The sequence below is a fragment of the Vanacampus margaritifer genome, chromosome 4, assembly GCF_051991255.1.
Source record: "Vanacampus margaritifer isolate UIUO_Vmar chromosome 4, RoL_Vmar_1.0, whole genome shotgun sequence".
Lineage (NCBI taxonomy): Eukaryota > Metazoa > Chordata > Actinopteri > Syngnathiformes > Syngnathidae > Vanacampus > Vanacampus margaritifer.
The window spans coordinates 14,117,155-14,143,596 of NC_135435.1; the positions used below are offsets into that span (position 1 = coordinate 14,117,155).

General features: G+C 37.9%; 2 protein-coding genes across 3 annotated transcripts; one reads left to right on the top strand and one right to left on the bottom strand.

The window, feature by feature from the left end:
• Positions 1 to 6,932: 6,932 nt before the first annotated feature.
• Positions 6,933 to 12,636, bottom strand: calca (calcitonin/calcitonin-related polypeptide, alpha). The gene is made up of 5 exons (XM_077562972.1): positions 12,488 to 12,636; positions 12,232 to 12,323; positions 12,016 to 12,147; positions 8,845 to 9,018; positions 6,933 to 7,342 (listed from the first exon to the last, which is right to left on the bottom strand). The coding sequence occupies exons 1-4, from the start codon at positions 12,488 to 12,490 to the stop codon at positions 8,856 to 8,858; spliced, it is 390 nt and encodes a 129-aa protein (XP_077419098.1). The 5' UTR covers positions 12,491 to 12,636; the 3' UTR covers positions 6,933 to 7,342; positions 8,845 to 8,855.
• Positions 12,637 to 18,974: 6,338 nt separating this feature from the next.
• Positions 18,975 to 25,843, top strand: cyp2r1 (cytochrome P450, family 2, subfamily R, polypeptide 1). 2 transcript variants are annotated; one of them, XM_077562970.1, is made up of 6 exons: positions 18,975 to 19,246; positions 21,399 to 21,540; positions 21,719 to 22,351; positions 23,608 to 23,937; positions 25,202 to 25,400; positions 25,711 to 25,780. In XM_077562970.1, exons 1-6 carry the CDS (start codon positions 19,010 to 19,012, stop codon positions 25,778 to 25,780), a joined length of 1,611 nt encoding a protein of 536 aa, XP_077419096.1. In that variant the 5' UTR covers positions 18,975 to 19,009. The 2 variants fall into 2 exon arrangements, with proteins under 2 accessions (XP_077419096.1, XP_077419097.1); XM_077562971.1 differs by having other exon boundaries at positions 21,719 to 22,355; positions 23,612 to 23,937; positions 25,202 to 25,843.
• Positions 25,844 to 26,442: the final 599 nt, after the last annotated feature.

Genomic DNA, 26,442 nt, shown 5'->3' on the forward strand with positions numbered 1-26,442 from the left:
TCTGTGCACATGTACAGTAGCTGTATAGCTATATATTCTATATAGAGTAGCCTACATTTGGACATGAATAGCAGCTTCTTCATTAGCAAGCAAGGCCCCCGGAGGCTGCCCCCCCCCCCCCCCCCATGACAATTAGGCCCGCACTTTGCGTACCTCTTTTGCTAGAATATCAGATCTTTATCAAACACACATCTTAAAAACCCCTGCGTCATTTACATTTAAACAGATGCTCTGCAGCAGCTTGCATATACGAACAGACCGCCCTCTTTACATTTCAGCTTCCTCACAGGGCATTTCTACTCCTACAAAAAGGGCCTTCAGAGAGAGCGGAAAAAGAGTGAAATCTTTGACGTGAACAACACACTTTAAGTCTGTTTTTGTTGTCTTTACAAATATCTCTCTCACACTATAAATCAGCCTCAGTGATGGCTGATGTTTTAAATTTGGCCGAAAGTCTTTAGACTGATTCTGTGTGTTCGGCAGGGTGCAGATAAACATCAGGGAAATATAAATGTACATTACAACAACAGATTCCACTGCCCTGTACCCACTTTTCGATAAATAATTCATCCATTTAGGATACGCTTATGAAAAGCATTTCCAAAGTTAGAATAATAATTAATTTTACTGTATAAAGTACATCAATACAGTAATTAGTGCAATTGTATCATTTTGAAATAAATTAATATAGTGATCAATCTACAATATGCAGTACACTGTAAACTGCATATTGTCTCTAGCCATAGAATTCAAAATATTGCTGGAAAACATTTTTTTTAAATATTGTAAAAAAAAAATAAATAAATAAATAAAAATAAAAATAAAAAACATGCAGGCATCGTTCTAAATTAATGATTTTATCTGGTAAACAATATGTATAAAGTTTCATATTACACCATTGAAGTATAAGTAGTGGCACAGATACATGTAAATAGAAAACTGTTGTTGTATTTATTTTTCTAATGTTAAAACACAAAAAGAAAAGCTACCGTGTTAATAGATTTCTGCAGATTATTCACTGTCATGCATATTTATGCAAGGCTCAACGGAAAGGACACGTGGCTCTTTGCTGCCATCTTCAGTACTGCAAATGATATTTTGGGTTATTTCCTCTAATATTGACAAATGGATGTGGATTAATTTGAGGTAGAATTGGCTCTTTGAAAAAAAACTATAATTAATAGAATAAAACAGTTAATTATTCACAGTGAAGGGTAATGTTTATTTGTTTATTTGCGCTTGGATTTTTGGTCTATATAACATAAATCAGCAGTTATGTTAAAATATTACATTTAGAAGTACTAATGGAAAACTCACTAAATATTTTATATATTTTTTCTATATTTTTTGCTTGTGGTGTGAGGTACATGAATGCACATACATCTATGGGGATGTTTTTTTTATGCTTTAAATATAAAGCCTCGGGCAGACTGGATACTTCAAAGGGATAACTTTCATTACAGGAGCCAAAATTGGGCTCTGGAATGGAATTGTAAATCCTACACAAAATATAACTTTTGAACGTCTACATTTTGATAGGCTTGCACGTGTGTGGTTCAAAGGTGATCATCACAGTATAACAGCAAATATTTACAACACATCAGACTGTACGTGGACAGACAGTCACAGTGGGATACAATAGAAGCGAGTTACATTAAGAAGCCACATTGGTAAATAGCGCTCTCACGTGGCTCATAGCTGTACCAACATTTATTCAAGACACATATCGACGCCTTCTTAAAATAATCGCCTAAGTATTATTATTATTATTATTATTATTACTTTCACATTTTTCAGGAAATACAAAAAACATGAACCATTTGCATCATGAGGAGATTATTTAGACAAACAAATACCCCCCCCCCCCCCCCCAAAAAAAAAAAAAACGACTTCGCCAATTATTTTAAAGAGGGTGACGGTATTTTACATTACAAAAGCATCTCGGCAAAAAAGGTCACAATATGCGGAGGGACAGGTTAATTATGTACCTTCTGACATGATACGTACAGTAACTGACAGTTGAACAAAAATGCATTATTTGTACCAAATAATAATTTTCAGACCAGTTAAGCAGTAGCACATTTGGTGATCTCTTAAGTGGATCATAAAACTGCTATATTTTTGTAAAGATAAGTAAAGACAAACAAACCACATGATGTGGGTCAATATATTACAACGACAAAACAGTAACATCTACTGTACACTCATCGATCTTTCAGCAAAGCTAGTCTTCATTAAGTTTATGCACAGTTCAGACAGTTGTCACTGACGTTGAGCCACATGGTGGCAGTAGAGGGCAAAGCAGAATCATGATGTTTTTGTTTTACAGTAGGCCCTTTTTTTAATGGTCGGGTCACTCACTGACAGTAGAATGCTGCACTTTACGTTTGTGCAATCACATTTTTGACTGGAGTTGTCATCGGCATATGACAAAATGTTCACCAGTCATGCAAACATTATCCATTTGTTTTTTTAGCACTTGTCCTCACTAAGTTCATGGGTGTGTTGGAGCCTATCACAGCTGAGTTTGGGAAAGAGCCGGGGCACACCCACAGCATACAAAGGTTATATATGTCTTAAAAATAATAATAATAATAATAAAATAAAATAAAAAATAAATAAAAACTTACACTGGACTAAACAATTGAAGAGGGAATAACTTGATTAACTCCCACTTTGTTATCCAGATGGTGATTAAACTAAAATGACAGTCGCTCCTCCCCAGACAGCCCAGAGAGCCGACGTCTGGGACTGCTGCGATGACCCTTGAACTATCGCAAACAATATCTCTCGTCGCCTTAATTAGTTGTTTGGTGTTACACATGGCTACTCATGGGGAAGCCGTCTTCTGTCTCCAATCAGTTGAGATATCTGGACCATCAGACGCAAGTCAGGGGAGAGTTGAAAACAACCATCAACCACCACTGGCATAAGAAGAATAAGAAGATTTATCTTTTGCACTACACAATTATCATCTTTCTTGATAAAATATCAAAGTACTATATAAATAAAGATGACTTGACTTGACTTGAAAAAGGAGGTTGCATCGGTATCAGTGCAGATACTTTATGTTTGTACTATATAGGGCCGAACAGTTGAATTCAAATCCTCATTGAAATGTAGTTGAATGGAGTTTTTTTAGTGCCTTCGAGTTCCTATAACAGAATGGACAATAAGGGTCTGTAAAAACATACATTCAACAACGCATTGCCATACATGCCCTCGCAATTCAATATCGATTCAGCAAATCCTTTGAATTGTGAATTGAATCGCATCGAATGACCATTTTCTATGCAAGGACCTTCAACCATACATTGTTGTGGAAAACCAGCGTTGAAAGGAAAAATCAAGTCTATGCACCCGCACTAGTCTAAATACTGTATTGTATGATTAATATTGTGTTTGTGGAACATGAATAAAGCAGAGAAATCCACCTGTTTTATGCATCTCAGCAGGTGGTCATTTATTTTGCCTTGTACAGCAACTTGCTGTGACTGAAAATGACGTCACAGTGGCTCAGGCAACGACCGTCACGACATCGGATTTCTGGGTCTGGTCATGTGACATTCGCAAGCTTCACTATGGGAGAGTGAAATATTCCAAAATTGTCCACATTTACTCCTATTCGTGTGTGTGTGTGTGTTTTGTTTTGTTTAATTTTTTTGTATTTTGCAACCCAGGTCCAGCCCTTATTGATAACCTTTGTGATGTAATAAAGTGGGTTAGAGCAGTTTCCCCAGTTAACTCCATTTTGCTCAACTTGAAGAGATCTGACATGGTGCAAAACAATTTGGTATCTCATAGCAGTTCATGAAGAACTGTATTGAATTGGCGCCATGTTGTAATGATCTCTTGTTTTGACAGTGTCCTGTCCCTGAAGAGTACAACAAGTGGCATAACAACATGTCAATTAAGCAAGACTAGCAACCATGGAAACCAACGTCTGCTACACAGAAACCCAAGAGATATCGCTCCAAATACCTCATGAGGCTTTTAGGATGATAATAAAATGTGTACTTTTTTTTTCAGATACCCAATCAGTTGCAGCGTTATGTTATGTTGCTGAAAAGTCCTTCTGCACTCACTTTTGTTTTGTTTTAAAAATGCATATGAAAGTTATAGATTACAGTAGTGCATTATATGGAGTGAACTAATATCAATATTGAATGCTATTTAATGAAGTTAAGAGGTGATTCTCTCAGTGTGTACCACACTGAATTAAATGTTTCAACGGTGCATGACGTTCTACAGTATTTTAACATTGAATATTATGGTGGTACTGTACTTGGAGAGTGAAGTATTGTTTAGCTCTAAAGCAGCTTACACAATTAAACATTCTATTCTGCTTTACCGAGATTAATTAACTCATTCACTGCCATTGATGGGTATAAATGTCAAAAATTCATTTTAACTTTTTCTATTAGTTTCTATCATTTTTTCCCACTTTTGTTAACAAAAGTATGAAAAATTGTTTTGTATTAGAACAGATATAAAAAATTGTGGTTAATCGTGAGTTAACTAGTGAAGTCATGCGATTAATTACGTTTAAAAATTGTAATCTCCCGACGCCCCTAATTTTTAATAATCTTTTCTTTAAAAAAAAAAAAAAACATTAAAAATAGAAAAATAAATAAATGTTTTTTTTAAAAGAAATTATTTTATTTAAAAAAAATTAAGGGCATCAGGCGATTAAAATTTGTAATCGTAATTAATTGCATGACTTCACTAGTTAACTCACGATTAGTCAAAATTTTATATCTGTTCTAAATGTACAAAAAAATTATATTCAAAAAATTCTAGGTTTTCACACTCTTGTTAACAAAAATGGGTGGGGAAATTAAACTCATTAAAACAGTTCAAATGAATTTTTGACGTCTATAGCTGTCAATGGCAATGAATGAGTTAAATATTTGATTGACGTCAAGGACGAAGCCCTCTCGTGCATAGCTTGCATCATACCTCTCAGACCGGAAACAGTTAATTTGTGTCAATAACTGCTTCTCCTCTATTGCCCCCTGTCAGGGCTCAGTACTTGGCCCTCTCCTCTTCATCCTTTACCTCCTCCTCCTCTTCCTCAGTCAAATTATCCATCGACATGGCCTCAACTTTCATCTGCCAAATCCATTGACCATCAGGCCCACTCCACCCTCTCAAGCTGCCTTTCTGATATTAGCTCCTGGATGTAAACAAGCCTTTTCAAACTTAAATAAACCAAAACTGACATTATCTGACACTTTTTTTCTCACATGCACTCACTTGAGTTATACAACACATACACTGTTAACCCGAATACGTTTGCAGAGCTTTAAAAAAAAAAAAAAAAAAGTGAGGCGCAGTAATCGGTTGCCTCACTTTTTTTTAGTTGATCAACTCAAAAGTTAAAATTTCCCAGAACTTGAATGGTTTGATGACACCCAACTTAATTTTTTTGATAGGCTACATAGTACATAGGGGCAGCTATGGTTGCTATTTTCATTCTATTTATTTGTAAATATTACCTTTTTTGAAACAATAGAAACAAGATTTTGTCACCAAATAACTACATTTTATTAAGTCACAGCGAAATAATGTTTTTAAGTTATCCATACCCCAAAACTAGTATAGTTCAATTTAATCAAAAATTATTAGTACAAATTACTCATAAAAGCATACAAATTTACACCAACTTCAAAAAATTAAGTTAGTTTGAATGTTCGGGTTTAAAGTGTAGGTCACATTGGAAAAGTTTTTAAATCATTGATATTTTAATCACAAAAACTGGCATTTGAACAGGGGTGTTAAGGCTTTTTTTTTTGTTATTCACTATATCAGTTTTTTTCTAAATAACTAAACAATATATAATTACTTTGATGTATTGGTTTTACAGTGCACTGAACAAAAACATAAACACAACACTTGTTTTTGCTCCTATTTTTTCTGAGCTGGAGTCAAAGATCTGAAACTATTTTTTAGACAACTGGCCATTTATTTCAGAGTGGCTTTATTGTGACCATCCTAAGGCACATCTGTGCAATAGTCCTGCTGTGTATAGCATCTTGATATGTCATAACTTGTGAGGTGGAATGGATTATCTCAAAAAGGAGAAATGCTGATTTAGACAAATTTATGAACAATACTGGAGGAAAATGGCCTGCTGTGGAGGTAGAAAAAGTTTTAGATCTTTGAGTCCAGCTCATGACAAATAGGAGCAAAAAAATAAATAAATGTTGTGTTTGTGTTTTTGCTAAATGCGGGTGTGGCCCATGGTAAAAACGAGTCTCCGAAGTAAGCATTTGAATGAATGATAAATATTTAACACTACATTTGAGCACTTGTCTATCCATAATGTGTCTGTGACCTGACTGACAGTCTTGATGTAGTGTTATTTTGCAGTTCATCTTGGACTGCCCAAACCAGGTAGGAATGCTTTCTTTGATGTCACATTAAAATCTGAGAAAGTTCTGGATTGCCGTAGCCATGCTAGCAACCAGCTCGTCTGATTGCTGGACAACTGTTGTCAGCTGAGGTGATACTCTATCTCCGTGTCCTTTACGCTATACCCGTTTAACTGCACACTACTAAAAATTCTTACTGAGTTTTCCAATTGTTATTTTCTAGTTTTTATACAGTGAGTACAAAAGCAAAGTGAGTGTTGGGTTGTTAAAATACGGCTTGACAATTTTGAGTAAATTGTGTCTATGAGTAAGTGGCTTGTTTCGTTCACTGTAATGCAAAATTGACTAATTGCAGCAATAAGGCCTTTCACCATGTTTTCAGGAGACGCATGCACTTATAACACTTAGCATTGTTTTATACAGTGTCAAACTGAAGCTTATTCATCATTGTGCCAACTCATTCTCCAACCAAAGAAAATATAACATGCAACAATCAGTTGGCCACGTGTTCTTCAGGTTTACTGCTTCTCCACACAAAAAAAAATACAAAAACTGAAATGCCTCGTGTAACTAAAATACAATTTATTACTGCTTTCAGCTCACAATTATTACATAGATTATATTACATAGTCAGTCATAAACACAGGTTTTACCGTAGCATTTGCAGTGTGCACAAGATTAAATATGATTGCATGATTTATTTGAAGGCACGAAGACAGCCACAGTATAGTTGAAAGTTTCATGTTGAACTTGAAGTATGACACACGATACCGCTCACACGGGGGTCAGGAGGGCGGCGGAGCTACAGTGCAGGCCAAACATCCGCCATCTTTAATGCTTGTTCTGATCATGTTTGCCAGTATAATTGACATATGTGTGCTAAACTACAGGCTGACAATGAACAGCAGCAATGGTCCATATGGGTCCATATGTGTGATGAGGAGGCATGATGACGCAGTGCTTCCATTCTAGAAAAGCAAGGACAAAAAAAAAAGGTTACATTTTCATTTAGTAACGTAAAACTTGATTTAAAAAATATATATATATAGAAAATTGCCCTATTTGATAGCATGGCATTTATAGTTTTGGGGTCAGGAAAGAGGCACAAAAACAAATGAAGGAAGGTCAGGAAAATAATTTGGGAGAGACTCACACACACACTACTGACATGCTCTGTTATACACTACTAAAATGCCCTCACACACTAATCATTCATACACACTACTGAAAATATGTTTCAGTATGTTTTGTTTATGTTGTTATGTTTTGTATGATGTGTGAAATGATTTTGGTTGTGTAAAAGTCTACCCCATGTGAAACTTTTTTTTTACTAGTGCGATTGTGAGCATTTCAGTAGTGAACATAAACAAACAAAAATCTGCGGTGTGTGTTTGTTTGTTTTGTTGTGGGTTTTTTTTGCATGTTAGAGAAAATAAATCAGTAGAGTGTGTGAGAGCATTCAGTGAGTGTGTGTGAATTAAAACAATTTCAATGGTGTGTGAGACCGTTTCAGTAGTGCACATGAGAAAGTGATAAAGTGTTACAGTTGAGCGTGTGAGTGAACAATTAAAATGTCAGTAATGTGTGAAACCATTCCAGGAGAGTGTATGAAACCTTTTTAGTAGTGTGCATGGGAGTGTTTCAGTAGTGTATCTGACATAGTTTTAGTAGTGTTTATGAGCAAAAAATATTTATTGTATGTATTTCAATATTTCAATAGTGTGTGTGAAAGCATTTCAGTTGTGTGTGAGCAAAAAAGTACAGTAGTGTGTAAAAACATTTCAGTAGTGTGTATGATCGTATTTCAGGAGTGTACATGAGCAAATTATTTTCAGTATTGAGGGCATTTCAGTAGTGTATGTGACAATGTTTCAGTCAGCCGTATGAGTGAAAAAAAATTCAGTAGCATTTCTGTATAGGTGAAATAAAATAAAGTTGTGTGTGAGAGCATTTCAGCCGTGTTGGTGGGGGGGGGTGATCATCACTGTGTAGTTGGTAATATGTAAAGTTTTCCCGTAGCGTTTGCAAGAGCATTTCTGTTGTGTGCTTGAGCAAAGAAATACAAAATTAAAACCAGTAGTGTGTGAGAGTATTGAGTATGAAAGCATTTCAATAGTGTACATGAGCAAAAAAAAAAAAAGTGTGGTGTGTGTGAGAGTATTTCAGTGAGTTAACACATGGAACACAGTTGTGTGTATGAAAGCATTCCGTAGTATGTATGAGAGTGTTCCAGTAGTATGTATGAGAGCATCTCACTAGTGCCTGTGAGAGAGTTTCAGTAGTGCACATGAGCAAAACAAATGTAGTAGTGATGGGAGAGCAATTCACTCGTATATGTGTAAGAAAGAGTGTTAGAGTAGTGTATTGTATATGAGAGCATTTCCGTAGTGTGTGAGAGTTACTCTGGGATTATTCCCGTGATGACCCCTCTTCTTAGAAAAGCACCAGAGATCCCATGGGGCAGTCATACCATGTTGGCGCTCACTCGGGGCTGCGCCGCCTCCGTTTGCCAAAGGCCTGCGCCCCCACGCTGGTGGGCACAAAGTTGCGGTGGCCCATCCCCCCAGAACGACTCAAGAAGTCGGCCAAGCGGTGGGTGACGCAGGTGGCCGTGTTGCACGCCCTCTTCTGTGTTGTCGTGTTGCTTGGAAGACATTTCATAACAGTCAAGATTAGAAATGATGCAATACTATTTTAGCTCCTTCCCATAATTTGTTAAAGGGAAAGTCAAATGAAAAATGTTCTTTACAATAATATGTTCTATGCAGCCACACTAGTCCTAACACAGTATTCTGATTAATGTTACATTTGTGGGATGTTAATTAAGCAGGAAGAGCCACCCATTTTTATCTATCTAAGGGGGCAGCCATCTTGTCCTGTACTGCCGCATGCTGCCAAGTAAAATTGGCATCACATTGTCTAGTCACATGACCAAAACGTGAAAACAGGTGAGCCGTTACCTGAGCTCTTTGGCACTGTGATGTCATTTTCAGTCGACAGAAAGTACAAGGCAAAATGGCCGCCCCCTGAGGTGCCCTTTACTGTCTGATTCATATTCCACTATTGCAATATTGATCAGAGTGTTTGTTTAGACTAGTGGCACATAGAATATATTATTGTAAATAACATTTTCTTTTAAGATTGAAACAAACTGTATGAAGTACTAAGTACATTGTGTTAAGATTACTTTTTTCATACATAGAAAGTGAGATACAATATAGGAGCTGTATTTAAAAAGTCTGCATTTAAGAAGATAAGATAATACTGTTCATATTTGAATATTTTTACTTTATATCCGTGCTATTGTAAATTGAAATTATATGTATATGTTTCCCCAGGAAAGAAAAACAAATTAAGAAGAAAAAATAACAAATAATGAAATTAAACAGAACATGCACTTTTCTTGAAATTTCTCGATGTGATCAACAAAGTTTGATTTCAGCGGTATATGTTGTTGTAGTTGTTTATTAAGAACTTGGTTAAATAGCTCAATAAAATAAACAGTAAAGAACTTTCAGCCTTTTTGTTTTTATAAGTGTATTTTAGTTTTGGATCTCATCACACTGTGCTGATTTCATATTGTTTACACTAGAAAGCAAAGTACCTTGGTGCCTTGAGATACGAGTGATCCCAATTACCCCAAGTTTTTCGAGATGCGAGCTTCATTGTGGGCACAAACATTAGTTTGGCAAATCGTCAATACTTCATCAAAAAGAGGCTTCAAGATGTTTAAATGCCACTCCCGCTTGAAAGTTTACTGTTAAAGTCAACAAAACAAAGAGAATTACACATTGTGTATTTAAAAACCAAACAACGTTGCCTTAAGGATTGCCCGCTAAACTTAACTATCAATGCTAACAGTTAGCATTGATAATGGTCACAGGTGTCAAACTCAAGGCCCATGGGCCAAATGCGGTCTGCCACATCATTTTGTGGGGCCCATGAAAGCAAATCATGTGTTCACGATCCTTGCAAAAATATATATAAATGTGTAATAAATAATTACATTAATAATTACAATAAACATATATTATTTCTAATTCTAACTATTTCTGATTTCAAAACTAGTAAGCCATCAATTTGTTGTGTCTATGTAACAACACGATGACACAAATAAACATTTATTTGTTTTCACCATCATAACGGCCCACTGAGGGAAGTCAAAACTAAAAAGTGTCTGGCAGCAAAAATTTGTTAGACACGCCTGCTTCAAGAAACGCATTTTGGAACACATATAGTTTGCGACACATATAGACAGGTGATATAACAATACACATATACGCATATATTCTTTATCCTCTGTCTAAAATGGGGGGGTTAATGGTATTTCCATTCATTTCAATGGGAAAGCAGATACAGATGTTTTATCACGTATCTGAAGGCAACACTGCATTTTAACAATCAAATAGAACACAACACTTTAAAATAACAATATTCATTATACAAATAATAATAAGTATTGTTACATTTCATTGTTATGATATGAAGTCATGTAACACATTTATCGACAACTGAAGACAAACCGAGCGAGAAACTGAATGATTGAACCACAAGTGATGCTTATGGTCTCGTTATATTTTTTGTAGTGTAGGACTTGACAATGACAAATGAAATGTAGGACATTCCTCCTAAAATATTGACATGCACATAGAGATGGATGAACAAGCAAGACGCCCAAGCAAGAGAGAGGCCCAGTGGGAATATTTCAATTGTATTCGTATTGCTCGGCTAGATTTCTCTTCCTTCCGGGTGTCCCTGCTCCCACGTCAGTGCGGGGATAGGTTTGGAGTTTGTGAATGTCCTGGGACAGTTTGCCCAGCACACAAGTGCTTAGACCGGTGCAGCGCTTTGACATGGACCTATCTGGGCTGGTGGAGACACACACATGCAGAGACAGCTCACAGTGACAATGGCGTGTGAATATGGCGGAACCTCCAAAAGAAAAACGCATTCAAAGACAAATAAAACTCATGCGTGATGTAACACAAGACTAAGAATTCAGTTTTGCTTTTTTCATTTGCATTTTTGTGTCGCCGCAGAAAAGTGCAGTGATAACAAAATGATCAAAACTGGTGACAAAAATTAATTTGGAAAAGACAACTACCCGGAAGAGATTGTTTTCCACTTCGGGGCTTCCACTGCACGACATGCATTACTTGCCTTGGCATGACATGCGTTGACAGACAAATGGAAAGGACGATGTCATGCATGATCACATTCACGATAAGACTCAATTTGTGTATTTTATTTTCCCCAAAACACAACTAAGGTCCAACCGACAGGGCTTGTTTGAGGCCGATGCAGATTCTGATATTTGGCAGTATGAAATTCTAATAATGGATTAATGGCCTGGTTAATTAAATTAGATCAAATGTTGTAGGTCCTATTAATGCTTACAACAATAAAGATATGAATTACAGAAAGATAAATCAGCCTTTTTCTTTGGTCGCTTTTAAAAGACCTGATATCGGCCTATTAAATTGGCCAGCCAATTAATCAGTCCAGCCGTAATAAAGACACTTATTTGCTGCATGAGTCCAAATCATTATGGAGCTAAAACCAAGAGTTGATCAGATCATATATTTAGCTAGACAATCAAACACACATTATTAACGACATTCATTGATCATTTATCCGTTACCTGCTTCCATCAGCTGTTTGGCGCTCTTGCTCGTCTGAAGCAAGCTGCATGAACTCTTTGATGGCTCTTAGTAACTTCTGAATGTCATCATTGGATAGAGTGACTCCATCTGCATTGGGGTCTTCGCGACTTCTGAAATACATTCACAGCAAGATAGTTTGTGTTTGCTAGAATACATGCAGTCACTTTTGGTGTACTTTTATTTACGTGTCGTACCTGGATGGAGCTGCCCGAGTGATGTACATCTGACACAAGATCAGCACACAAGCTAAAAGAAGAGTCCCGAACTTGAGTGTGATCATGATTGCCTGTGAATAAAATACATCAGGTCTAAGAAAAGTGAACCTTACTTAGTATATTATGCTTTATAAAAAACATCCATCTAATATAACTAACTCTTTAAATTGCAGATAGTTCACAATCTCATTGCAGTGCTTGACCATTTATAATAAAGTCATCCTTATCTACTTACCATAAGCCGGTAGAGTATTGGAGAATGATGTGAGAAGTGTCGGCTCAGTTGAGGTTGTGCTGACCGCTCCCACGGAACTGGCTTTTATGCACGTTCCCGTGGGTTCTGCGAGCACTTGATCATGGTCCACTGGCAGCCAATCAGATTTCCTGGTAAACCTGTAAAAAAAAAAAAATACAATATGTGATCATGAAATTATCAGGATATGCAACATGGAGTTTACTTATGATTAAGTATGCAGGTGGGCCCGTCTTCAGCAGTGATTTTGGATTGAATGAAAAGAAAAATCTACCATTCTGCATTAAAGCAACATGATGCTGAAATAATATCTTGAAATCACGCCGCTGATACGCTGGCATCCTTGTCATTGCCATGGTAACCTTGGCTCACCTGCTTTAGTGGGCTCTAATACCAGTCGGGACGTCTCTTGTACTGTTAGTGCTCACATCTCGGTGATCATTATGAGTCATGTGCAGTGGAAAGAACTTTCTGCTTGTGCAACCCTTGCATGCTATTCAGGGCAAATTGGACCCCTTTTGAAATTTGACAGCAATAAACATAATGCTAAATATCTTTCTTCCCCCCTAAAATTTTAATGTTTTTTTTTTTTTTTTGTAATACACAAAAATCTTGAGGTTATCCCATGGCAAATTTGTTCTACTCTACTGTGCCATTGCAAATGGGAATCCGGAATAAATAAATGAATAAAACTAGTATTAAATCTAATTTAAAAAAATATAATAATAATAATAATAATAATAATAATAATAATAATAATAATAATAATAATAATAATAAAAATAATAATAATAATGCAGAGGTCAGAGGGTGACTAGATGCAAAAATACACCTTACTTTTTTCTGTCTGAAACATTTAAAAGGATTCGTCATTTACTTATTAATGCTAGACAGGCTATTAATACATTTTGCTCGTCAAGATCTGTAGTTCATAATTTGATCATGACAATTACTGTGAGGATATTCGTGTCCCGGCATAGAAAATGCTATTAATCTTGCGGTTAACTTTTGGGTTTCAGCAATTGTGTTTGTGGAAAACAATTTATGACTTTGATTAGTTGGAAACACAATTAATGGGTGCATCTTCAGTTGATCCAATTACAACTCCCCTTGTGCAACATTATGATGCAACCTGCCTCCAAGTCATTTTCTGCACCAGGCAGGAGGAAGCAGTTTTATAGCTTCAAATCGTCCCGTGAAGTGAGAAACTAAACATAAAATGTAACTACATGACACGTCAAATCTGCAAACGTCAATAGAGGCAGTGACAAACAAATGTTAGATGTTAGTTCAGTGTATTGGTTCAGAGGGCTGACTTTCATAGTCATGGGATTGATTTCCATTCAAAAAAAATGGATGGATGTATATGTTCGTTTGTTTACACTAAACAAACAATTCATCAAACTTTGTCCTTGCATCTGAAGTGCAGGTGCTCCAAAAGGGAGGTTCTGGAACATGTGAATTTCTGGGAATGACAACAATTACATTCTCCCAGTCATCCAGATGGCAAATAATGATGTGAAACCACAATACGTAAGAGAATTACTTATGCATTACGTAAGTGGTTCTCATTGGAACACGACACATACCGCACGGTGGAGGCAAACAGGAACTGCGGCCTGCTAATTGTGATCAATGCTTTAACTTCATTATATTCAGGTAAACTTCATTAGACAGAAATGCAATTTCCACAGTGAATGAGGACAGCTTTGCACTACAGTGTTGACTGTCTAATAATTTGTAATAGCTTAATTTCACTGAAATAATTTGACTAGCAAAAATGTTTAAATTATGTTGTATATAAAGTTTAACAATTTTCAATGTACAAAAAATAACTTATAGTAGTTTATGATTATTTTTAATTATTATTGTTTTATTACCATTAAAAACAATACACAATATATTATATTACAGTTTTTTTAGTATTAGACATTGTTGGACATTAGAAACTTTTTAGAAAACACTTAAATTTAAACATACATATTTTTGAATATGTGCTGCTACATACAGTGAAAATAAAAAGTCTACAAACCCCTGTTCAAATGCCACATTTTTGTGATATAAAAAAAAAAATGCATCCATTCAAAACTTTTTTTTTTTCACCATCTGATCAACCCCACAAATTAGTTTTCTCAAAGATAGATAGATAGACAGATAGATAGATAGATAGATAGATGGATAGATAGATAGATAGATAGATAGATAGATAGATAGATAGATAGATAGATAGATAGATAGATAGATAGATAGATAGATAGATAGATAGATAGATAGATAGATAGATAGATAGATAGATAGATAGATGGATAGATAGTAAAAAAAAAGTAAAACTAAACAAGTGAGGTAATGTGGTTGCAAAGGTTTGCACCCCCTCTGAAACCGGGGTTGTGACATTCACGAGTAAGTGCACATGTTTATAGTGCCATTAATTAACACCAAACAAAGTTCAGCTGTTCTAGTAGGCTTTTCCTGACATTTTTTTTTCAAACTTGACTAAAGCCCCTGTTTCAACTGTACAATATGTGCTACTTTCTTTTTCTACACTGCAGCATGAACGTTAAGAAGAACATTTGTCCTTGTATGTTTTAAAAGATTGTCCAGCGTCGCCATCCTGTGTCTTTTTTGCGTTGAATCCAAACACTGACAAGATCATGGTTACAGTCGGCGCACGTTTATTTGATTACACTTGACAGATGTGTTTGATACTTCCCGGGCTGCTATTTTCCAGTCAGGGGATCTGGCAGGAAGCAACCACATGATTTGCAAGAAAGTCCTCATTAGGTAGCCTTAACAAAGCTGAGTCATTGGCACAGGTCTGCAGGAGGCCATGTGAGGCCAACTAAACCCTGCCAGCTGCCTCAGCGGGAAGAAACAGCTGGATAAACAGCTTTGGCAATAATGAGCAGTGAGTAATCAGGGATAAGCCAAATTAAAGGCCTGCTTTACTAAAGTGTATATTTGGATATACAAAAGGACAGGAATTCAGGATCAATAAACTATATATCTACCTGCCAACCTACTCACAGTACTGTATGTTCCTACCATGTGTATATCATTTTTGCATATAGTGCAAAAATGTGCAGACAGGTTGAGGGTTTTAGTCGACAAGCTTGAAGAGTTTGGAATGTGGTGCATACCTCCACCTTTGACCTAAAAATGTAGTAGTGCCTAACCTAAACTGCTCGCAAGCATTGAGACGATCAGCAGCAGGCACTTACTTAGTGGGGCAAAGTTGATTTGCTGAACCAGCAATACTGTGAGAAATAAAAAAACAAAAACAATCCTCAGTTATTGCATTGTGGGAACAAAAAGTACATTTTCATCTATATATTGAAAAATAGACAAAAGCTTTTCGTTAAATAAAACACACACACACACACAGCATCACCAATTAGAGCTGTTTCCAATAGTTTTGGCAGTTTCATACCTAAAAACGAAAAGAAAATCATTTTCAGAACTTATAGTGATGTAGCGGCTGGTGCGTGTGTGCACTCAGCATATACAAACGAAAGTGACATTTCAGTCTGATACCGACAGAAAACGTGAATTTTGCATACTAATCTGATTTTGTAGAGCATCTTTCCAAAACAAATATAGTTTGCTAGTGTCCTAGAGGTGGGCTCTAACAAAATAAAAATATCTAATTATAGATTTATCAGGTATCTATGCTTTACTTGAGTTTTTATTTTCCTGACAACTCTCAAAAGGACTTGTATAGATGGTGTGTTCAATTATTAAATTAAAATAAAAAAAAAATCCCCAACTAAACAACTTTTACTTCCCCTCTTGAAAATATTCTTTAAAAAATCACGAGTTTTTACATATGTAGGTCACATTAATGGTAGAAATAGCTTTTAGATTTTATGATGATTTATCTTGATCTAATTTTGTTTGTGGGGCAAAAACCTATCTATCTATCTATCTATCTATCTATCTACTAATACAGAGCAGTTGAACAGTTGAACTTTATGTGGGGTTGATCAGAGCAACTTTAAAAGTGGTCACACTTTAAATGGTACAAGTATGTGCTCCCATTTAATAACACAAGTGTCAGGCCAAAACCTTGTACCTCCAAAATCGTCACTTTTCAGAAGACCCCTAAAACAGCATGTCTGTTCAACCATTAACATTGCATCATCAAAAACATTTTCACCACTTTAGATTGGTCAAGAATTCATATTAAAAATGACACCCATACACGTGGACTGACCTAAAGTATATATTTGTGGTGGGTGGGTTATGAAATTTGCCAAATTGTGACTTATGAGGTTTCGGTCCGGCGTCAGCGATGTGAGACTTCATTGTGATTGGTAAGAGATCCACAGGTGTTTCTCGTAATGACCTCATTTACCTGTCAGTTGAGTACAAACACCTGTAACTAAAGCCAAACCGTGGCAGGGTTTTTACTTTCTGGACCTGTAACTCCCATCTCTGTAAAACGGTAATACCTAACACACACCCATCACCATGGGCTGGCCATAGGGGTCCGTGCCCCCCCACATGTGAGGCATGGATCTCTAAAAATGTTCTTTATTATTATTACATTTTTCATAGTAGCTAATTTTGTGTTTCCAAATACTAATGTTGAGTTGTTTATCACTAAGACATTAAAAAATATGAAGAAACAGTGGTGTGATTTTGTTTGATTGATGGCCAGTCTTATGTGTAACAGCCAATCACGGCCTTACTGAAAATAATGTTAGGTGCGCTGGCTTATACGCGACGAATACGTCAATGTTGGCGTGCGAGAGTCGTGTACATTTTTCAAAGTGAAGCTGCAACTTTTTTTGTTTGATATTGTGTACTTTGGGAAGACATGTCTGTATAACATGTACGTAGTTGCATTATTTTTTCGTTAATTAACAAATGAAGCTTACAGGGCTTACAGAAAAATTGAAACATACCACTGAGCGGTACAAAACAATGAAAATGTACATAGTTGTAAATAAGGAGTTCCTAGGATGCTGGCGCACACGACCAGTGTACGGCAAGTGAGGAGGGACATACTACATTTGTGCCTGCAAATTTAAAGAGCAACATATCGTTTTGTTACCTAAAATGAGGTTAGATTTTGCTTTTCCTTTTTTCTTTTTAATTCTGCTGCAGACACCGTTCAAACAGGTGGCCCATTCGAAGCGATGTGGCAATTGTACTCGCCATTAAATCGGCAAATAATTCACAAGACTGAGTTAAAATGTGATAATACAATCAAAGGTAATGGTTCCTTATTAATCCAATGAGTTGTGGCTTGATGATACATCTCCGAGAAAATGAACGAGGCATCTTTACAAGTAGCTACACTTTGACTCATTCAATATGGCTACAGCGTCAACGTACTATGATGGCGTTGCCGTATGTGTATGTACTGTAAATACTGTCTATGATAATAATTGTCATCTGGCACCATTCAATGAATGGATGCACGGCAGGGCTATGTGAATTCATCCAAATATATGGCGCAAGTTAATGCTGTCTGTAAGGTATTCATAATAATTGAATTGCCCCAACCACCCTTGCTAATGCAACCACACCCCTGGTTTGTAACTGACCAACTAAAATGAAATAACCGTATGTTACTAAAGCAATGTCAAGGAAGAACAAAAATATCAGGAAAATCCGTTGAGAACAGCTGGATTTCATTTGTGGTTAATTACATCAATGGCGCCGCGTCAGGCCGAAACCTCCTATGTTATAATTTGGTAAACTTCGTAATTTTTTAGTTTTTAACCTGGGTGGGTTTGGAAATACGCTGCGAGAGCTGTTGAAATGTGTTATGTCAGGATGTCAGAGTGATTTTCTCAACGCACCCTATTGGTCAGTTCACTATATGTGTGTGTGTTATTTTATTTATTTATCATTTTAACTAATCATTGGACAATCTGAAGTGTTGAATGATGATGCTTTGTAATTTGACGTGCCTACTTTACCTTGTGTTGTTTTCAATGTAAGTACATTTCCCTTGTGGCTAAATTTGGCTTCTGCAGGAAACAAACAAAATCATGAAAAGCCTACTAGAACAACTGAAATGTATTAGAGCTGAATTAATCAGAGGCACTATGGTGGCAGCTGACTGGTGTTCTGCTGCCATTTAACAAAAATGTGAATGTGATTTTAAAATTCAGAACAGAGCCAGTTACAAAAGGGTGTGTACACTTGTGCAAAACGGTACTTTAATCAGTTGCCATAAATAGGTACGTTTTTCGCCTGGAATATCCATGCTATATTTTGGAGTAAGAGCAACGTGAGCCCATTCACAACCCCTGCCACCCCCCCCCCCCCCATCCCACCCAAAAAAAAGATGGTTATTATTGATCAATCAAGAACAGAGCAAAGTTCAGCAACCACGGCTGACTTTCTGACCAATCTTCGCCCAGAAGGCGGGGGATGGAAAGTGTGCAAGATGATACATTAAGTTCTCCAGAGCCTCGCCGAGCAGTCCAGGACCGCGGAGGGCGGCGAGCGGTGCACGGAGCCGGAGCACAGCACACACTGGCCCTGGCAAAGATGGTCTCAATACAATCGCCGTCCCTGGCGCACATGTCGCGCGCGCAGGTTCTGCTGGTCGCGTGCGGCGTCTGCTTCGCCTTCCTCGCCGTGCTGCTCCTCCGTCAGCTCGTCAAGCAGAGGAGACCCCCGGGATTCCCCCCCGGGCCTTCTCCCATCCCTGTCATTGGGAACATTATGTCTCTGGTCACCGAGCCGCACGTTTTCCTCAAGAAGCAGAGTGAAGTTCACGGACAGGTACGGTCATTGTCTCGCTGCAAAAGCAATGCACGCGGCGTTACGAAACCAGCGCTTGGAATCCCTGCACGCAGATTGCAGGGTGGATCAAAGAAAAAGAAAGACAAAAGTTTGCAGAGCAGCCTTACGTTCTCTTAACTTTTTTAGAGCGGGGACTTGAACTTATTCCAGCTCGTGCACGGCGTTTGTCTGCAGCCTTCAGTTCAGAATAGTGTTACATTGACTTACAAGTTTAAATCGTTCCGTGACCGAGCTCGTAACTCAATTTACGCAACTGTGAATCAGTCCCAGTCTCCCCCCAAAAACATTTTTTTGTTACACGTTTTTAATACAGCGACACTGCAGAAATGGATAGCATATCCACCTCAACATATAGAGGTTGGAGGTTCAAATCAGAACTCCGGCTTTCCTGTGTGGACTTTGCATCTTCTCCTCATTTTCCCACAAAACTGTTCATGTGAATGCTCATTTGCATGTGCCCTGGATTGGCTGGCGACCAGTCCAAGGTGTACATGGCCTCTTAACCCAAAGTAATCAGTGATAATGAAAAGCAGTAAAGAAAATGGATGGATAATATTAAATGAAGAAAAATAGCGCAAATATATATATAAACATAATAAAACTGGTGCAGTGACAGACGTTATTTCTGTGTGAGTTGTCTTCTCCATGCTCCATTTAGTCTTTTCATCTTGTATTAGCGTGTTTGACAGTTTATTACAGATGAAAGTGCAAATGCAGCTTTCCGTTATTTCTCACTTCAATTAAAGTGCCAGAGTATCTGAACCTTGCTCACACAACAGATTTTTTGGGGGCTTTTAACACAAAAAAAAAAAAAAAAAACGACCCAGTACCAACTCATAACTTGAAAAATTTTTATGTAAGGCACTGCTGTACTTGATTATTCCAAAATAAAATGGGTTAAGGACAGGACACTTTACAAACAGTAAATACTAAATCTAATAATAATACTAAAACTAAATCTAATACTGATACAGATAATAAAACCAAAACTAAATATAATATTGACACTAATATTAAATCTAATACAACTAAAACTAGTGCTGAATATAACTATAAGACTGGGGCTAGTTGTATCGCTTTTTATACTTTTATATATTTCTTGGAATCAATACATCATATATAAAGAAAATGTATACCAGATGAAAGACCAAAGTCATAGGTATATTTTTTTGTATTCATGTCATTTTCATACTTTGTGTCAGCGCAGTTATAAGCCATCAAATAGAGGGTGTCAACATGTGACATGTTGCCCCACCAACAGGTAAGTTGTCACACTATATGGGGTAGATGTCACACTGAATTTTGCATCTAATAAAACAAGGACAAAATTACCCTTGTTCTCCTGTTTTTTTTTTTTTGTTTGCCCACCTCTGAAATAGATTAAAGTCCTTAGAAACTGCTGGCATGTACAGTAGGCCATAGCTCTCATTCACAAATGCCTGTTTCTCTTCCCTTAAACTGGAAATTTGGGATTACATTGAATTAAAAAAAATGAATAAAGCATTTTGGTTAATTAATGGATGGTTCATCATTAAACTTAAACCAGTCCTTACATGTAGACATACTGTAGTTCCAACAACTGGAAAATCCATTTTTAAACAATGAAACAAAACCTGGCAAACTAATGTCTTCACTCTTCAGACTTATCATCTGAAGAACAATTCCCAAATTGATTGAGACAAGTTGCCCCAAACTACCATGTTGGCTAATAATTGCTCTATTTTAAAGTTTGCTTACAACAGAGCAGTGACTGAGGCATGGCAAGATACCAGAATCTCTCCTCTAACGAGTCCACATGATTTGCTGCAAAAATGTGTCTATGTACGGCGCCTGTTTCAAAATATATGAAGTTGAAAAAAAAATACTTTGGGTTGTGCAAAACAGATAACTGGCACTCATCTCATCACAATGTGCTATTCTCTTCTCAAACCCTGACCATTTATACAAAGAAAACTAGTATTCCACTTTTTCATTGCGCCCTCTGGTGGACAAGAAAATTGCAATGTGACAATTTACCCGTGATACAACTAGCCCCGGTCTCCCCTATGTCTTTGGCCTTTTTGGAGGACCTACTTTTCAAAGAACCTTGACCCGCTTTGCAAAGGCTGACTTGGTCCCGTGTGCCTTTCAGATTTTCAGTCTGGACCTCGGAGGCATCCTGACTGTGGTGCTGAACGGCTACGACTGCGTCAGAGAATGCCTTTACCATCAGAGCGAGGTGTTTGCCGACCGACCATCCTTGCCTCTCTTCAAGAAAATGACCAAAATGGGCGGTAAGAAAAGAGTAATGCTTTGGATTTAGAACAGAGAATTCCCGAACCAATCACTCACATTAAACTGAATGTCATGAATTAATCATTCATTCAATTAGCAAACTAACAAAGTCAATAATCAGAACTGAATGATAGTCAAAACGAAGCGTTCAACTAATGAACCGTTGTTCTTCCAAAGGTCTTCTCAACTGCAAATACGGCAAAAGCTGGATCGAACACCGCAAACTGGCGTGCAACTCCTTCAGGTACTTTGGCAGCAGTCAGAGGCTGTTTGAGAGGAAGATCTCGGAGGAGTGCATGTTCTTCGTGGATGCCATCGACGAGCACAAGGGCAAGGCCTTTAACCCCAAACACCTTGTGACCAACGCCGTGTCCAACATCACCAACCTGATCATCTTCGGCCAGCGCTTCACCTACGACGACAGCAACTTCCAGCACATGATCGAGATCTTCAGCGAGAACGTGGAGCTGGCGGTGAGCAGCTGGGCCTTCCTCTACAACGCCTTCCCTTGGATCGAGTATGTGCCCTTTGGGAAGCACCAGAAGCTGTTCCGCAACGCCGCCGAGGTCTACGACTTCCTGCTGCAGGTTATCAAGAGCTTTTCCCAAGCTCGGGTGCCGCATACACCTCGGCACTATGTCGACGCCTACTTGGATGAGTTGGAGCAGAATGCGGGGAACCCCGGTTCGTCGTTCTCCTACGAGAACCTCATCTACTCGGTGGGGGAGCTGATCATCGCTGGCACCGAGACCACCACCAACACCCTGCGCTGGGCCATGCTCTACATGGCCCTCTACCCCAACATACAAGGTCAGCTATTATTCACTCTTAAACCTGCTTGGTCAAAAGTAAGTAACCCAAATTGAGTTAATGGATAACCCAACGCTGGGCCCAAAAGGGACAGAGTCAGTGCTGGGTTATTTATATTCAGCACATTCGATTGAGGATTTGACCAAGCACATTGGGTTAAAATTTCGATCCAACAAGGGGTTGAAAAAACAACAACAACTTTCTCTTACATGATGTTTGGTACCTGATCTGTATATATTACTGGATAGCCAATAGGCCAAGACTTTTGAAGCTGTGAGGCCATCATATTACTACTCCCAAGAAACATTCCTCGGCATACAATCCTATACATTTACAGTATTGAAATTGAAGAACATTTGAGACAGCACTTAGTAGAAACAACATAATTTATGATGTTTTAAATTTGTCAAACTTAAACAAGAGGACTTCAGGCATTTTACAATTTGCCTTAAATACATGTATAAATCATATCCTTAATGATGTTTAGAGGAGGAAACTTCATTAAGATCAGTGATGTGCCCAAACTCAACAAGGTTAGCCATAGAGCCATCTAGCCACCACCAATGCTTTCTGAGAATGTTAAATTACATTTACTTCAACTGCAGTACACAATGTCGAAAATGGCAACCAGCTTCAGCCCACCCAAATCCAATATTCATCGTCAAAAAATAATTAACACAACCTTGGGCAAAAATACCCTAATCTGTTACAAATCCACAAAACAAAAACAAACCCGCATTTGTTATTGTGTAGCAACATGCTATCTACATTCACAACTAAAATTCTAATAGTGCAAACCCTGAGTAATTAACACCCCCTGAAAGGTTTTTATAAACACCTTTAGATGCCATAAAATAGCAGCAATTGGTTGTTTGTCTAAATGAAGCTACTAAACTTCAACATAGTTCCTTGGCCAAGATGCTACCAAGTGGCACCATCGTAATACAGTGTTGCATTGGGATACAAGTTTCCCCACTGGAATAAATAGAAATGCCATTCGTCCGTTACAGTGTGGCCTAAAAATCAAACTTTTTTTTTAATGTGGTGGATTTTTATATATATATATATTTTTTAGGTAACATTAGATTTAACTACTATTAGGTTTGTGCATCCTAATTAACTAATTGCGTCAATACAGCATATTTTCCCAGACTGAGTGATTTTTGTCAAACATAACTCACATCCTTTAAATGTGACTACCACTTTGTTGCCTGATGTTTAACAAACAAAATGTGTGTTTGTGTTGTGTTGTACAGAGAGGGTACACAGGGAGATCGACAGCGTGCTGGCAAACGGGCGAGCACCCTCTTTGGAAGACAAACAGAAGATGCCCTTCGTGGAAGCCGTCCTGCACGAGGTCCTGCGTTTCTGCAACATTGTCCCCCTGGGCATTTTCCGCGCCACGTCCCAGGAGGCGCACGTCAACGGCTACACCATTCCCAAAGGCACCATGGTGATCACCAATCTGTATTCCGTGCACTTTGATGAGAAGTACTGGACAGATCCGGGCGTCTTCTCGCCACAGAGGTTCCTGGACAGCAATGGAAACTTTGTGAGACGTGAAGCCTTCCTGCCTTTCTCACTCGGTGAGTCGACTCTTTGGACCAAATTGTCACAAATTGAATTTCTATGACCCAATCATACTGTGGAGGCTATTGATCAGAACTTATGCAACACAAACTTTTTATAACTACAAATACGTACGTTCACACAGGACGTTTTTTAGGCCCACTACACATCGAGCAACACAAATCGGACAATCGCGAAAAAGTACAGTCGGCGACTCACACCACAAAAACTCTTATCAGGAAACAACATTTTAAGGAGCAACATATACTGTATTATTCTACTGTATTAAGTTGTCAACTATTTTAATAATGCAAAGGAGAGGAAATGGATGAGAAGTAAAGGAGAGTTTGGATATATCAGATTTGCAATGTATTAATTACTACAGAGACTCTCCACACATCGCTTCTTAGCCCCACATACATATGAAATTATAAAAACAGTCAAGTATTAGTGTTGCCTCACTTTTCACGGGTGACTCGTTCCATAACCCCCTGTGCTTGGTGAATTTTCGCCAAGTAGAGGTTGGCTTTTTTACTTTTGGGGTAGGGGTTACACCTCTCTTTATTCCCACCAGAGATCTAGCCCTACCTCGGATATTGAAAATCTGTGAGTATTTGACAACCCTTTAACTCAGTCAAACCCAAAAACATATAAATACATTTTTAATACTTTGTCCTTCACTCAACATATTTATCCAGGTTTTTTTTATTATGCTTTTTTTATGCTAGAGCATACAGAAGGCTTTGATGCAGCTTTTGACCTGAAGAGGTCGCTTAAAGCAATGGTAGTTATTACAAAAAACAGCCAGTAGGTGGCAGCAGAGTATAAAAGATCAGCCAGGGCCATGTTGCAACAAGCTCCTTTTCCCAGTGTTTTCAACAGGTTTGTGGATAATGATGAAGCTTGGCTATATTCTAATGCTAATTGTTGCAAAACGGAAATACTGTAGATACAAATATACTTTTTTATTCCTGATGAAAGAAGAGACTCTAATCTTTCTTTTGTTAGGGTCCATGTTTGTATAAGCAATAGAACACAATATTTTATGGGCCTTGCAAAATCAGTCAAAATCCAGTAAAACAGCTGGGAGCAAAGGGGGTTGTGACAGTGAAAATGGCTGGGAGTAAATGAGTTAATAGTTTGTATTCGCTTAGATTCCACAACCAATTAAGCTTAATGCTAGCACATAGTAAATTCCGTAGACTGGCTAGTAGCATCTAAGTTGTGTTATAAAATGGATACTGTGATGATGTAATTTGACATTATTTTTCTTCTTTGTAGGGAGGCGTCACTGTCTCGGTGAGCAACTGGCCAGGATGGAGATGTTTCTCTTTTTCACCACTTTGCTCCAGAGGTTCCACCTTCAGTTCCCACCCGGAAGCGTTCCCACAGTAGCGCCCAAACTGGGCATGACCTTGCAGCCCAAGCCTTACTCCATCTGCGCCATCCGCAGGCAGCACAAAGACACTCCTTATCACAAGTAGGCACGAAGCACACACGTTCAACTAGATCGGATTTTTGTACAGCGACCAACTCTGCAACAGCCGAGAATGTCGTGGTGCATTTTTGTGGGACTTCCACATGGACGCGTGATTATCTAATTGGGCAATATGCATATTTGCACAATAGGCACACGTAGCTGTGCAATACAGACTTTTTGAGACAGACGTTCAGCATCGATCGAGTTCTGCGTAGGGCAGGACGCGGAGTGTCTCTGAACCTTGGCGAGCCACGGATGTGTTAGGTATACATCAATGATTGATACTATGTACACTCGCGCTGGTTCACAGCCCTTCCTTCTCAGGGCAGCGTCAGGTCAGACAAATGACAGCCATCATTTGTAGCAGCAGGCACCAATGAGACTTTCCAAGAACATTCCGCACACGGCACGCTTAGGCTGGACATGGGCCAGCTTTACATCATCTGAACTGACTTTGACACCACCTCCTGGGAGAGCTCTTTTTGGAAAAGCTTTCTCTTGGAAGGGTCATGCAAGAGCTGGTGGATTCTTGAAATCACTTTTTCCCATTATGGTGCTTATCAGTACTTACAAAGTGCTTCATTTACATGATTTTTTTTTTTATCAATACTGGTATTTGTATGTGTGCATTAAGTACTTACTTAATAACAAAAGACATACATTAACTGCTTTGATAAAAATACCTTTCCCAAGTGTCTTTCCATTTTGAATATTTTGTATGCAATACTTGAAGAATCAACAGATTACTGAGAGCCACAACATAGTTAAGAGGAATTGCTATGTTGACTTGAGACTTGAATTGTTTGTTTTGGTCTGCTTGAATACCGAAGAAGAAAAAAACATTAAAAGTGCACATGTTTCCAAGTATCTGTGTAACCTTTATGAGCAACTGGATGGATGATGGGCATTCTCTTAAGGCAGTACAAAAATTGTATTTAAGTGTGCTGTTACAATCGCACGCACACATACACAATCTGTTTTAGTAACCGTCGTACCACTTTTTCACTTGTGAGATACTCTGTTGCTGGAAAAAAAGTTGTAA

Excerpts from the sequence above, each read along its gene's own strand:
- cyp2r1 (XM_077562970.1), top strand. The coding sequence starts at position 19,010 with ATGGTCTCAATACAATCGCCGTCCCTGGCGCACATGTCGCGCGCGCAG. Across the intron at positions 21,541-21,718 it reads GAAAATGACCAAAATGGGCG|GTCTTCTCAACTGCAAATAC; the intron begins GTAAGAAAAGAG and ends GTTCTTCCAAAG. Across the intron at positions 22,352-23,607 it reads CCTCTACCCCAACATACAAG|AGAGGGTACACAGGGAGATC; the intron begins GTCAGCTATTAT and ends TGTGTTGTACAG.
- calca (XM_077562972.1), bottom strand. Across the intron at positions 12,148-12,231 it reads ACTCGGGCAGCTCCATCCAG|AAGTCGCGAAGACCCCAATG; the intron begins GTACGACACGTA and ends AATGTATTTCAG. Across the intron at positions 9,019-12,015 it reads CAAACAGCTGATGGAAGCAG|CAACACGACAACACAGAAGA; the intron begins GTAACGGATAAA and ends ATGTCTTCCAAG.